Source organism: Hippocampus comes, unplaced genomic scaffold (assembly GCF_001891065.2).
Source record: "Hippocampus comes isolate QL1 unplaced genomic scaffold, H_comes_QL1_v1.1 scaffold124, whole genome shotgun sequence".
NCBI lineage: Eukaryota > Metazoa > Chordata > Actinopteri > Syngnathiformes > Syngnathidae > Hippocampus > Hippocampus comes.
This window is the reverse complement of record NW_017805075.1, coordinates 2,241,962-2,256,515: the sequence shown is the minus strand read 5'-3', so window position 1 is coordinate 2,256,515 and position 14,554 is coordinate 2,241,962. Positions and strand designations below refer to the sequence as shown.

Below are 14,554 nucleotides of genomic sequence, written 5' to 3'. Positions count from 1 at the left end.
CGGATTGTTTTTCTACATGTGCTGCTGCACCAAATGTGCATTCTTAAAAGCGTTACCACAAGGCTAGTGAGTCTCTGGTCTGTGGCTCACACCATACGTATCTCGATACACTACCGACGATCCAGTACATCAACAGCAACTACCAATGGCGCTACAATACAAAAATGCAGCTCCTCATCACGACACAGTGCCATTCAGCACAATTTGATCCAACATGTGATCCGATCTAATTCGATTTGGTTCTACGATGCAAAGAAATGATGCTAAGCAATCCAAAGAGTTTGATTACCGGTATTTATTCACCACAAAATAACTTCTTAAAATTGATGTATTTTTCAATTCAACAGTACTTCTGTAAACACCTGGCTCACAAGTGACAGTAAATCAGGCATAGTGCAATGTTCTTTCAGAAAGGTGGGGTGCCTTTCACAACTGCTCACAAATTGAAAACAATTGTAAACTCTTATTGGTATTGATGTAAACAAACACCACTTCACTATCGTAGTAATAACAGTAATAATAGTCATGAAAGTAAAATCATTTGGTTCCGGTGAGAGATTGAAAATGGAAAAAGATAAAAATGCGCCCAGATATTAGGTGTTTTGTACCTAAGCTCCATGTGGAAGAGATATGTGAAACCCTTGTTTTCTATATGGCTGGATATCTTTATCAATGAAGAAGGATATCCTTGTCGCTTGTTTTGTTCCGAGTAGAGCTGTTAGCTAGTGGCGCACTGGAATAAAGTTGGCAGACTTTGCTCACGACTCTCCGAGATGAATCCGAACATGAAGCGCGGATTCCGAGGCACTGACAGACTCCTCCACGTTCACATCTGACCTCAACGACGTCACGCAAGATTTTGGATCACATATGTGACAATGTTCCACAACAAAGTGTTGAGATGGTATTTAAGACCTGGAAAGACACATCATGTAATTTTCCTCACATTTTGATGTATCTCCAAACATTTTGCAAAAGCCTTAATCTGTTCTTGGTATTGACTACTTTTAACTGTCTGTGGCATGTTTGCCTTGTAATGTAACTGTTTTGACCACTTGCATTGGGATCGATGTACAGTCTTTTCTACCAAACTTTATGTAACCTCGTAATGGAAAAAGCCAACCCACCGTATATGCTGATCCCCCCCACCCCCCCACTTCTCAACAACATTGACAAATCTGATTGGGATTTGTGGCTTTAGTGTGACAAACCGACCAACCTTCTTTGTACTCTCCCTGTGTCAGTCTTTGTAGTGCATTGCATCCATTCGTAATATTTAAATAAATGATTAAAAAAAATATTCCCCTACACTACAGTAACCCGTCCAACATTCCAATGACTCAATTTATTGTCCATTTATTGAAAAAAAGCGCCATCTCCATGTTCTCCTTGAGTCTATTGCCAAAGATTTCTTTAGCTTCTATATCCACTGGTCAAAGTGCACACAGTGTGACAAAAACAGTTGCTGGGGTTAAAAAAAAAAATCCATAAAAACAATGGAAAATATGTGAGTATATGACGTTTTTGTAATAATACTGGTTTGAGGGCACAGTTCATATAAGAATGTTAAAGCATTCTAGAAGCAGCAAACCATTTTAAACCCACAACCGGTTACTAGAACAAAGTTTCGAAGGACTGAAACGTTGATACATATCCATCTGAATCCCTCGGTTGTTCTTTGTCACAGTTCATCCTCTGACCCCACTGGTTCACAAGCAGAGACTAACGGGGGTTCATTTATATTGACCGGCAGTGAATTTTACCGCTTTGACACAAACAGGTACATAAGCCATGCAATGACGAACTGAGAAGCAGACAGGGGGTGGTGGCGGAGATGCAGAGCGCATTCAGACACACTTTCCCAGAATGTCATTTTCTGCAGGATGGCCTGCAAAGGGGAAGGGGTAGGGATCCATCCCAGGATGGCAGCGTGGGCTTTTGTGATCAGGTCTTGTCCAACCATTCTGCTTGCTTGGGTGCCTTGCATGTGTGTACATCCACAGTTTCCTTGCAGACCTTGCATTCCACAGCACAGCACCATTCGAATTTGCACTCGCACTGGGTGAATTGTTCAACTCTGGTGGTGTCGTAGCCCCGCCCACAACACATGACCTCACATCCCTCGGGGCTGTGTGATGTCTTATTGCACAAGCGCCCAGCAGTCCCGATGGAACCTGGAGAGTATACAAGAGTTTCAGTAAAAACTAAGAAAATATATCCGGGTCATCAGTTGCTCGCGTGATAAGTTTGCCACAGTTTTGGATGTGGACAAGCGGTAGGCAAAATGGATGGATGATATTGTAACTGCAGTATCAAAGACCTGAATGCACAAACTGCGTAATGCATTGTCGTGGTGTGAACGTGCGTTTGTGTGTGAGGTGCGTGAATGTCATCCAGAGGGAGATTAGTGCCGCTGTTTGATTTGAGAAGCTCTGTGTTTGAATTGTTACCTATCACAACAAGCTGCCCATAGAACAACAGAGACACATAGACAGCTATGCACTGTTGGTAGAGTAGCCTATAGTTACACTGCCTTTCCCAAGCCATTGCTCCCTTTGAAGCCGCATTGTGTGTGTGTGTGTGTGTGTGTGTGTGTGTGTGTGTGTGTGTGTGTGTGTGTGTGTGAGACGGTTAATGGACAGTGGAGCGTGACAGACAGACAGGCTCTCACACTCTGAGGCCCACTCTCCCCTCCAGCTACGCTTAGTTCAGACAGACAGAGAGCAAGAGAGACTGTGGCCAACAAAAAGAAGTGACTTTTTTTTTAATTAGCTGTTTGTGTCCCGAGGCTGCGAATTCCACTGGGAAGGTGAGAAAAGAGGGGGATGATGGACCAATCGACAGAGATGGCGGGGTTGGGGGAGATGGAGAGAGGTGTTGATCCCTCAAGATTGCTCAAGCATTTCCTCCTCTGAACTGACCAAAGTGAGGCCATCATAAGCAGTTGCCTGCATTAGGTAGAGGTGGGGTGACACAGGCTCTACCCAGCGGGTGCGCGTAGGTGTGTGTTTGTGTTGGTAAAGACCGACAGAGGTCAGGTTGGTCATAGAATGACCATGTCCCCCAGGCTACGAGGATATTAGCTTCCACTGACACAGACATCAGACAGGAGGCCAACTATGTTATCTGACTGCCACGATTGACATCCACACACAAACAAAGACATTCATATACACACACATAACACAGACAGGGCCCATCTATCAACAGGATTAAGCAGATTACCTGTTGATTTATCCGGCAGACAATAATTGGGTGAGTTTTCAAAGTAGACAAGGTCATTTTTGGTGGCCCGCCGAAAGGCTTTATTGGCTACGGTGAATCCCGTCCCGTCTTGGTTCATGGTCACCTCGATGGCCCCGTTGTATTTCTTCCTCAGGTAGTCGCCAGTCTTTCTGAAGTCCGACATGGCCATCCAACACGTCCGCAGCGCGCACGAGCCGCTAACACCGTGACACTTGCACTCCAGCTTCATGAAACGCTTCACTGCCTAAATGCAGAAAGAATGGTGTGCAGTACATTCGTATTTTTCTTTGTTGACTTCAATAAAGGGGTGTGAATCAATTACATCATGAAAGTACTTCTGACTGGGGCTCTCAACTTATTGTCAAGGATTTTCATACGCAATTTACATACATTGACTTTCAAGTGCACCAATTTACGGAACAAACGGTGGAACATGCAACAAATTAAATGTGTCAAGGTACCACTGAAACCACTGCTATATGAGAAGGAGCTGGAATTGTTAGCATATTCACATAGACCCTGGGCATGAATAGAAAAGTTGACAATTCCAAATTTGTAAGCACATGTACGATGGCGATAATAACCGATTGAAGGTAAAAGGTAAGACTACGAAAATGTCCTCAGCTTCCGCACTTAGCAGAGGTAGAGATGACTATTGATAATATTTAAAAGAGGTGGCTTTACTAATATGCCATAGGGGGGGGTCACACACTCACAGTTCTTCCACAGCGGTTGTTGTGCAGGTTCATAAGCGCCCGTGCATCACGGACCGTCCTCTCTTTGGCGTCTATGAAGGCTTTGGCAAACCTGATCCCGTAGTTAATGTGGTCACTACATCCCCCCCAGTCAAATTCTCCTCGCTCATCCTTGTCCCGACCACGTTTTTGTGGGTCACAGTTGCACATCTTAAGATCACCTTGGCTGCAGGCACGAGTAAGCGCATACACCACCCCAGCAGAGGAGATGGCATAGACAAATGCTGCTTCTCGGCTGCCTGGAACAGAGATAGAGAGAGTGTAAAAGACCCGTTAGACTACTCACAAATCCAGTCCGCACTCAGAAACAGTCAGTTTCTCCCCGGCATGAAGGAACCCCCTCGTGATGTGACCATACCTGTTTTTGTAATTGTATTATTTTCATAGTGCCTACAATTAGGGGCTGGTGTGTTGGAGCCAATGTCAACCCTTTGCATGTGAGTGTTTTGTGCCCCATCTACAGGCCTGGAGTGTAATGTCTGCACCCCAACAAGTATTATTTCCTGCCCAGAGCCAGTGCAGGTGTGGCTGATTGAAGGCAACAACTTCTCACATCTGGCTCCTGCCCTCATAAACTTTGCTTATTCTGTAAATCAAATAAATCGTTAATCTCTAAAACCACCATTTTTGGGCCATCAAGGCAAGGACAGTCAGTGAAGAATATTCTCAGTCAGTCACCTGGAAGTTTTGGTAAAAGACCAATAAATGTAATACCTCTGCTAAAAGAGCCTTATGGAAATAATCCTAATGGCTCATGTACATATTTCATTATCACCTCTTTCAGTTTTGAGATGCTATGACAGATATGCAACGCAGTGGCGTGTGGTGAGGTGGGCTTCCTCTGGAGTCGGCAATAAAAATACTTACCCAAAATACAAGAAATTAGCCTCGATTTCAACTTTGACCTTCAGTGGAATATATGTTTCAATAAATTACCCTCATAAGACGTGAATGGAAGATATCGATGGGGACTCTCTCTTTAAGATGGTGTCCAAAACCAGCCCAGACTTGCTTAAGTGATTATTTATGTCTACGGGCTTCTTTTATGCATTGCGCCAATGGGGTGCAGCCCTGCCGCAAGCTGGTAGAAGGAATGTACTTCCTTGTCACCACTGTGCACTTTCATTTGGTTTTCTGGCCAATTGGAAATGTCACACACGTTCATGGAATAAAGTAGACCGTTCGTTGAATGTCAGCATGTGCTGCACGTGTGTAATAAAACACATTTGTTAGCGGCACAAAGACAAACAGCAATGTCTCTTGTGTGAGTGCTCGCAGCCGTCAACGAATGTGTGCGTGGTCGCCGGAGGCACAGAATGCGCAATGCTTCCCTTCATTCCTGCCCATGTATTTGAACAAGAAATATAATTTCAGGATGAAATTCTAGATAATTATAGGATGGAAAAAGAAAAGCAAGGACAGTAGAACTAAAATGGAACCTAATTGAACATCATCATAAGTTCTTTTCTTCTTTTTCTTACTCTTAAGATACAGGGGAAGGGACAGCAGGGGTTGGCACTGCCTCACTTGCCTACCCTGATCCACATGTCACCGGAGCAATGTAATGGAAAAAGAAAAAAAAATGCCTGTACTTGACGTCCATGTCGAATTCAAGGCATCGCGGACAAAACAAAAGAAAAGACGGTTAGCCATGATGCAATGAGTGTGTTAATGCTCCCCAGATGGTTGACTGCGTCTTGGTTTTGCAGTCTCAGCTTTGCCAACCCAACAAGGATGTCTCATCCGGTAGAGTGAGACTGAGATGACACAAGGCAAAGACAACCCTACAAATCTTTTTGTTTACAAATTGTGGTTCTGCAGTATGTCCTTTTTAGATTGTTGATAATAAATGAAAGGAAGGAATAAGAGCCACGAAGCCTCGCTCTGTTATCCAACCTGTTGACTCTGCATTGACCGGAATGTCTTGCTTCATCAGCGAGGAAGGGGGGCAGGTTGCATGAGGGCAGTGGGTGGCGTGTGGGGGTCTTTGCGTGGGAGGCCGAAGGCGGGCGTTGCTGTTCATCATTCAAACGAACGCTGTTTGTCTGATAATCAATATCTCTCTCTAAATATTTACATCTTCAATAATGTTTATCCCTCTCCACCACACACTGGTTGTATTTCTGTATCAAATGCAGAAAATGTTCTGCCGCCAACAAGCATACTTTGTGTGGATTTCAGGTCATGCAAATGTCTACCAAGACTAAATCATCCGAGTTGGATGTACACCAAAGTACTCACCCTCATCGTTCATTGAACCACATTTACTTCATTGACTAGTGGGGGAAAGTTACGATCATTCCATGAATGATTGTCTTTTTCAGCCCCACCTACAGTAATTTATGTTTCAAAACATTATCCAGAACTGTACCGCAAAATATGGGTTCTGCTTGACGCAATGACCATCCTCCACAGTTTTGTGGAAAGGTGTCCTTTTGCTTTTTGTGCAATGCTGCGAATGCTGTCCTCAGCTGCAGTGCAGCAGTCGGAGAACCTTTATGGCCATTACACTGCTCCGGCACGTAGAACAATTCACAGCATCACTTTCAAGTTTCTCAAAACAGGATCTATTTTCTGGGCAAATCACGAAACGTAAGGCCTGCTATACGGGCCGAGGTCCGTTGCCAACTGCCCCGCACAAGGAGCCTAGAAATTCTAGGCAGCTTTATCAGTTTTTTAACGACAGGCTCAAATAGGACGCTGGCCCAATTATACCTTTGAAAGTGCCCAAGTTAAATCCAATGATCAGAAAGCGTACTCGACGCGTTGGTGGATGTGGACTTACTTCTCAGCAAGACGCGGCCGAACACAGTGGGATCGCGTTCCAGTGTGCTACAGTTCCAGCGATGGTGTCTGAACTGATGCTGGCACTCTCGGATCCACTCCTTTGTACCCTCGCCGATGGCCTGCATGATGTCTGGGTGGCGCTGGCACAGTTGCCGCTGCTTATTCACCAAGGCTGGGATGTTGTCGCAGATCACACGGGCACCCAGTGCACCTATGTACCTGCAATCAGGAGTCACAAATTGAAATCAAATGTTCCCCTTTGTCCTAAATCTAGCCAGACACATTAGATGGCCGCAGCTGGGGCTCAGTGCGGTCACCGCAATTAGAACAAGACACATGAACAAACTACAACAATGAAGCACAAAAAGGGGCTCCTTGATTTTATTTCCTGTGATCGAGCCCTGGCATATGTGTGTTGATTTTTGTCAACAATGACGAGTCCGCTCAACCAGTGAGTGGCCAGCAGCGGTTTACACGGCAGTAGCTGAAGCATTGCTATCCATGTATTGTAGGACTTTTTTCGCTTTTATTTTGAAGTTGGCCTTGTTGCACGGAAGCATATTCACAACTGTTGTGGCGGATGGCTTGACTCGGCTAATATCACATTCGTGTGAGACAGCCGCTGAACGCATGCAGTCGAGCTACAGGAGGGACGGTTATCTCTGTTGCTGCACAGTGGCTTCGGCGGTCCATCAAAATATGTCCTGATGCGGAAGCATCTGTGGTGCAAAAGAATGGACAGAAGACAGCTGCCTGAGAGAATTGTCAGTTTGGATAGCAGGCTCCTGTTCTGCAAGTCATAATTTTTACAACGGGCAATGCAACTCAATTGTGTTAAATATGAATTGGATGTATTTTTCTAAAACAGGCAATTGTATTGTTTTAATAAGATGCCATTGTGTAGCTCTGGTATTATTAGCTTGGTGGAATTAAATAAAAACTGAAAACTGCTGCGATTGGCTGGCAACCGGTTCAAGGTGTCCCCTGCCTACTGCCCAAAGACAGCTGGGATAGGCTGCATCACCCCCCGCGACACTTGTGTGGATAGAGCGGAACGGAAAATGGATGGATGGAAGCTGAAAACTGGAAAAAAAGGGGGGTAGGAAAAGTTTTTTCGGGTATATTAAAATGATATATCTCCTTGGACTGCACAGTATATTGAAAAAATATTATCAGCACGATATCGGCTTGTGCAATATGCATATCACAAAAAAGTCTCATATGTAATTGTATCTTTTATCTGACTGATCAATCAGATGCAACCTTAAATCCCCATCGCCATCCAGTCAGAGAACAATATCGAGGAGCACTACGAACACACACATACACAAAAACATTTGCGCTCACAATCACAATTTAGTTTTCCATTATCCTGCCATGCATGTTTTTGGAATGTAAGAGGAAACCAGAGTAGCCGGAGAAAACCCACGCAGGCACGGGGAGAACATGCCAACTCCACACAGGAAGCCTGGAGCCCGGATGCGAACCATCAACCTCTGCACTGTGAGGCAGATGTGCTAACCAGTCCACCATCGTGCCGCCTAGATAGATAGATAGATAGATAGATAGATAGATAGATAGAGCAGTATCTCCTTCAAGTTCAGGTCCTCTACCAGAGCCTCTATCAGGGTTCTGCGCAGGATCTTAGCTATTCCCAGCATAGCACTCTTCTGCACAGAGATGTCAGACGTTGTTCCTGGTATCTGCAGAAGCCATCCATCCATCTTGCCTCCAGTGCCCTGAGTGCTTGTATATTGAAAAGCTTGAAAGTCGGGTCCCTTTTTGTCAAAGCACCACTGTGGTGGTTGGCGAGATGCTAGTCAGCTTCCGAACTCCTGCCGAGGTGTCCTTGAGCATACCCCACCTCCCCCTGCTCAAGAGGTTGAGTTTTCGCACCTGTTTCACTCAGACCATATTCCCTGCCTGCCTACGTGTCTGCATCTCTGTGTGGTGTACAATACACATATCAAGCAGCAGCAGAGCATCCATGTTCTAGGCGGCCCAGCAGATAGCATGCAGCGGAGAAAGGCAAAAACATTCTTCTTAGACTCCCAAAGTCTCCAACACTGAAGAGTTTAAGGTTTGTGTCTTGGAGGGAGGACAAAACCATTTACTCGTCCGTGCAAATAAATAGACACTTAACCTCTCTGCACCTGGATGTGTCTTTCAATGTTTCCCAATGAGACGGTCAAAATCACGGCGTCACAAATCAGGCCAAGGGGCCTCCATCTGCCCTGTCCATCGGAGACCCCCTTTAGCTCTCATTTTCTTTTCACCCACTTCTCTCCCACGCTCTCTGTCCAATCCTGCACACAACCTTCATAAAACAGCCATGAAACACTGCAGCCAAGTTTTTCCACAATAATGTCTGAAATTGATATGTGTGTGTGCGGGTGGGTGTGCGCGTGATAGTGAGTGTGTGTGTGTGTGTGTGTGTGTGTGTGCGCGCGCGCACGTGCGGGCGTAGGAGCAGCCAGCGTTTGGGTGGGTCATTGAGGAGGTGTCAAGAGGTGCGGAGCTCTGTGGTGCTTTTACGAGAGAGAGGATAGAGACCAGCGGCTCTCGACCCCCCAAGAGAGGAATTAGATGAGGGGAAGACCAAGAGAGTGCTCATCAAAGGCCAGAACAAGCCAAGCAGCAACTCATCCTTAATTTCTCTTTTTTCTCTCTTGACATCAAGAGGACTTGCCTTTATTGGCTTGTAAATCATCATCGGCGCACCTAAACAGCTTGCTTGTGTTGCCATATGCTGAATGATGGGAGCAAGACGCCATGGTGAGTGGCCAAGAAGATGGCGGGCTCGGGGGTCTGCCGCCCGCTGCCATCTGATGTTCTCAAGACATCCTGACTCGTGTGGCGGAAGGCACGTTTCATGTTTTGTGCGGCGACTGGCACAAATGAGTTAAGGTGCACATACACGCTGCGTATTTTGTCAGGACCCACAGTTAGTGAATTTGTCAGTCACTTTTGTTCATGCTAGCAAAGCTATGGGGACAAGATTTGATAACAGATGAGCCAATGCTTGCTAATTCTAAAACAACAATATACGACATGCAACATGATCTTTTTTTTTATCTTAGGAGCAGTAAGGACAGTTCAATCATAGAAGTGCAAAACTGTATTGTTTACAGAGTATTTGTTTTTCCATTGTGCCATATAAATAAATCGGGTACTGTATATCAGGGGTCCCCAACCGCCGGTCCGCGGACCGGTACCGGTCCGGTTTATTTCGGAATACGAAAGATGTTTTATTTTGAAAACTTACCGGATTCTCCGTTACATCCGTCTGTGTTACGCTTGACACACGTCAAGCCACGCTTCTCCATCACGTGACTGATTACTTCAAAACAAAACGCAGTAGCTCGCAAAATGAGTAAAAAAACTGCTGGAGATCGCAAATGACGGCGGCCTTAAAAGTACGTTCGAGACAACTGGATTAAAGTTATGGCTGAATACTCTTGAGATCGCCACAATAGCACTGTTGCTATTTCCGACATCGTACCTGTGTGAGGCGGGGGTTTTCTGCAGCAACAGCGACGAAAACAAAATTACGAAGTAGACTAGACATAAACCACACACTTGAGGTGTCATTTTCTCCTATTACCCCGAGATGGGACCGTCTGGTTGCAGAAAATCAAGCTCGGTGCTGTGGTGAGTCGTCATTTTCATGCACTTTGAATTTGCGTTGTATCGTATTTTGAAGGCATTAAACATTGCCATAGCGCTCGGAGTGTTGCGGCCAGATTAGACGCTCCTTGTGTTTATTATTATATTTCGAAAACATTACAGTTTTCATGCAGCTCATATCATATTATTGTTGTATTATTTCCGCCACACCTTAAATGCCGGTCCCTGAAAATAGTGTCTGACATAAACCGGTCCGTGGGGCAAAAAAGGTTGGGGGCCCCTGCTGTATATCATTGACGGCAAACATGAACTTTTCAGTTGACAACTTCTGTTTTTACCATGGTCTTTTGTGTTGTTTTTTTTTCAAATACTGTAAGTGCAGCTCGTGATTACTTCAGCTCAGTCAGCGTAACAATATGATAAATCCCAAATATTGAACAGTACAGATCAGCACATGAGTCAGAAGTGTTGTCTCTCTTCCGCTTACAGGATGAAAGAATTTCTCGGAATCTTATGAATTCCTGTTTCCATGCCAGTAGTGTAATGACCTGAATTGAAAACAGTGCATGGATGCGGCGCAAATTCTGTCTTGCTGTTTAGGCTAAGAAATCACTGAGACTGCATCAAAAGTGGCTCTGCTGGTTGATTTTCATAACCGCATTAAGGTTTGTCATCAAAGGTCCACGACTAGTGTCACAAAAAATATACTTCAAATCCAACCTACCCAAACTAAGTTTGAGTGGATTTGTGTCAGCACAGACAACTCATGTCTGCTCACAAAGCCCTGAGCATGGGACGGTTCCTGGCAAAGAAGAACATGGCTATGCTGGAGAAACCTCCCTCCTCACCTGACTGGGCTACATGGGATTGTTTTTTTTTTCCTCTTTCCCAAGCTCACGTGGACTTGTTTCGAATATGTGAATGTCGACAACACACAAACATACTAGTAGCACTTATATATTTTTCACCCCTTGCAGACAATATACAGGATGATCTGGTTTGGGGGAATTTCACTGAAGTGTATTTAAGCATACGTTTTGGGTTTAAATGCCTTGCCTGATGCCACCTCCATCTGAGTCTAACAGGTTTTGACTCACCTGCCACAAAAAAAATTAAGTTAATTGCTCTGTTATTGTGGCGGACCCACTTTTGGCAAAAATGCAAACTAATAAAAAAATTACCTACGCTGTTGGCATGATAACAAACTGTCATTACGTCATACATTAACGTGAACTGAAACTAACTTGGATTGGATTGGATTGGATCGCTTTATTGTCATTACACATTCATTCATCAACTTTCAATCACAAACTTAAAATTAAATAAAAAAAATCTGTTTTAAAAAGTGGGAGTGCCTTTGTTGTTTCTGAAAAAAAATATTGAAGATAAAAGTGGCTGTTATTGCTATTTGTTTTATTTATTTTATTTTTAGTTAACATATTTATATATTTATATATTTATGCCTTATGTAATTTTATGTAAATTTTAGCTGTGTGTTCAATGCACTACAACGTTGCACTGTGGGTGAGAGAGGAAAGTAATTTCATCTGTGCTGTATGTTACACATAGAGCATATTTGACAATAAAAGCTGACTAAACTGACTTGACTTGATATGCTTCGTACATATATTAATTTATTTTGTCGTGTGTCATTCTGAGAGGTGTTTCTATTTTGGACCCTCTGAGGTGACTCAGGGAGCAATTGTATAACACTGCAAAGTAGAGCAACCTAAAACATTGAAACGCTATTTCTAATATTTTATACACCCTTTTTTGTTGGCCAAAGAGGTCTGATCAATGGAAATAGACTCACCACCATGAAGAATCCACTCGTGGGGTGACCAGCAGCAGCAGCAAAACACACGCACAGCTGGAAGCGGCTCTGCGATGTTGTTGTGATTTGGATGAGACTCCCCGGGACCCTTCGTGACACTGACTCCGGGCTGCCCGTGTGCTTAGAATCTCGTTGAAAGCCAACATGGTGGAGTTCTTCCCCCAAGCACGTTCGACTCAAATTAAGCCGGAGCGAGCCTTCGACGATTAGGGAGCAAAATCAGGTGTCGCGTGGTTGTCCAGCGTGCGGCTCCATGGCGCGCACAAAAGAGGAGGAAAAGGAGCGCGTCCTCGCTCGCCCTCGGCCTCACCTGAGCGCAGCAGCAACAGTAACAAGTGCGGCCACTTGACTTCTCTGCCCTAACGCCTCTCCTTGTTTGGGCTCCTTTCAAAGGGAAACGCAATCATCATTGCCACGGTCCCAATTGCAGCGTGGACTCGTTCTGTCGCCTCTGTGTCGGAAATGATGCTCGGACCTTTATCAGAGTGGCGGACACACCGACGGAGCTGGGGGGGAAGGAGAGAGGGAGAGAGGGGGGTAAGGGTGGGGGGTAGCCTGCTGACGCCCACTGGAGGTTAGCTTGGGGGCTTTGACGAGGAGGGAGATATTCAAGAGGGATGGATGTGTGTGTGTGTGTTTGGCCCAGTAAAATAAACCAGAACAAGGCAATATATTTGATTTTCCATTACAATGGGCTTTAATAGGTATTCAGTAATATGATCATACGAAACAGGATACGTGGTATATTAATTACAATAGTAAAATTCAAGCCATCGAAAATCAGTGTTCCCCTTATGGCAGTATACAAATTGGCTGATCTTGAAAAGTTCCGTCATCAGCTTTGTTACCACTGATTACCAAGACTCCGCCATAACTTTGTTCTCGGCTCTCCATCCAGACCACCACCTGCACTCTCCTCTCCAGCAGGTTTATGGACTCCTTTCATAAAGTCCACCCGACTTTTGGTTGATCTTCTTTCCACCTTTCTGCCCTAAGAAGTACAACTCACCTCAGTCTTCCCTGTTTTTTATAGGTGAATCCTGCACCTGTTTCCAGCCTGTCGTGAACTTTCACCATCTGCGATATCATGTCATGAATTATGTAAATATGTTTGTTAGATTTTCTTTCGTATTCCTTCGTTTTACTCTGCTTTCTGCAACCAGGTCGGCATTGCAAATGAGAATCTGGTTTCAGTTGGCAAACTTGGAATAATAATTGTTAAACAAATTCATGAAATTTAATTGCCAGAGGGCGGCCCGGTGGGCCAATGGTTAGCGCGTTGACCTCACAGTGCAGAGGTGCCGGGTTCAATTCCAGCTCCGGCCCCTGTGTGGCGTTTGCATGTTCTCCCCGGGCTTGTGTGGGTTTTCTCCGGGTACTCCAGTTTCATCCCACATTCCAAAGAAACATGCATGGCGGGCTGATTGAACACTCTAAATTGTCCCTAGGTGTGAGTGAGAGCGCGGATGGTTGTTCGTCTTCGTGTGCCTTGCATTGGCTGAACCGGTTCAGGGTGTCACCCCACCTACTGCCCGAAGACGGCTGGGATAGGCTCCAGTATGCCCACCACCCTCCTGAAGATAAATGCATCAGACAATGGATGGATGCATGAATTGCCAGAATACAAATAACAGAAGAAACAATGTGATGTGGTCCAATATGGTCCTCAAAGTGCTCATGCCCTAATAATGAAAAAAAATAAAACATTACATCTGGGGTGATTTTTTTTTTTTCATTTTTGATTATAATGTATGTCGATGTAAGGCACATGTCAAAACATGGCCTTTCATTATAGGGAAAGAATGAGTGAATCTGATAAAACTCAAGTGCGGAAGGTGTGTGTGATGGTCTTAATGTGCATTTTAGTGCAGATCCAAAGTACTTCTGTACTCCAACTCAGATTCATGATCTTGACATCATGCTGACATCATTCTGGAGTGCGCATTCTGAAATGATGAAGAAACAAATTGTAAGCCGTGTTCAATCAGCTTGAAGAATGGAATCGACGTTTATAGGAGGGGGTGGGGGTGGGGGAAGCTGAGTTTCTAACTGTGGCTCTTTTTTAATTTTAACATTATGCCTGCAGCATGTAACGTCGAACACACTACACAAAGTCTTGGCCAGAGACTGGAGCCACATAGTCCATTGGAACAGTGCAATCTTTTAAATCGGAACCACATGTGTACAAGACAGATCGCTAAGACAGCTTTAGACTAAAAACACACACACACACACACACACACACACACACACACACACACACACACACACACACACACACACACACACACACACACAACACAGA

The 14,554-nt window shown here is 44.7% G+C and overlaps 1 protein-coding gene across 1 annotated transcript; it reads right to left on the bottom strand.

Moving 5' to 3' along the window:
• Positions 1 to 1,325: 1,325 nt before the first annotated feature.
• On the bottom strand, positions 1,326 to 12,740 carry LOC109512919 (protein Wnt-2b-A-like). Its single transcript, XM_019865023.1, has 5 exons — positions 12,229 to 12,740; positions 6,787 to 7,007; positions 3,963 to 4,240; positions 3,226 to 3,490; positions 1,326 to 2,174 (listed from the first exon to the last, which is right to left on the bottom strand). The coding sequence occupies exons 1-5, from the start codon at positions 12,393 to 12,395 to the stop codon at positions 1,945 to 1,947; spliced, it is 1,161 nt and encodes a 386-aa protein (XP_019720582.1). The 5' UTR covers positions 12,396 to 12,740; the 3' UTR covers positions 1,326 to 1,944.
• Between the last annotated feature and the right edge of the window lie 1,814 nt (positions 12,741 to 14,554).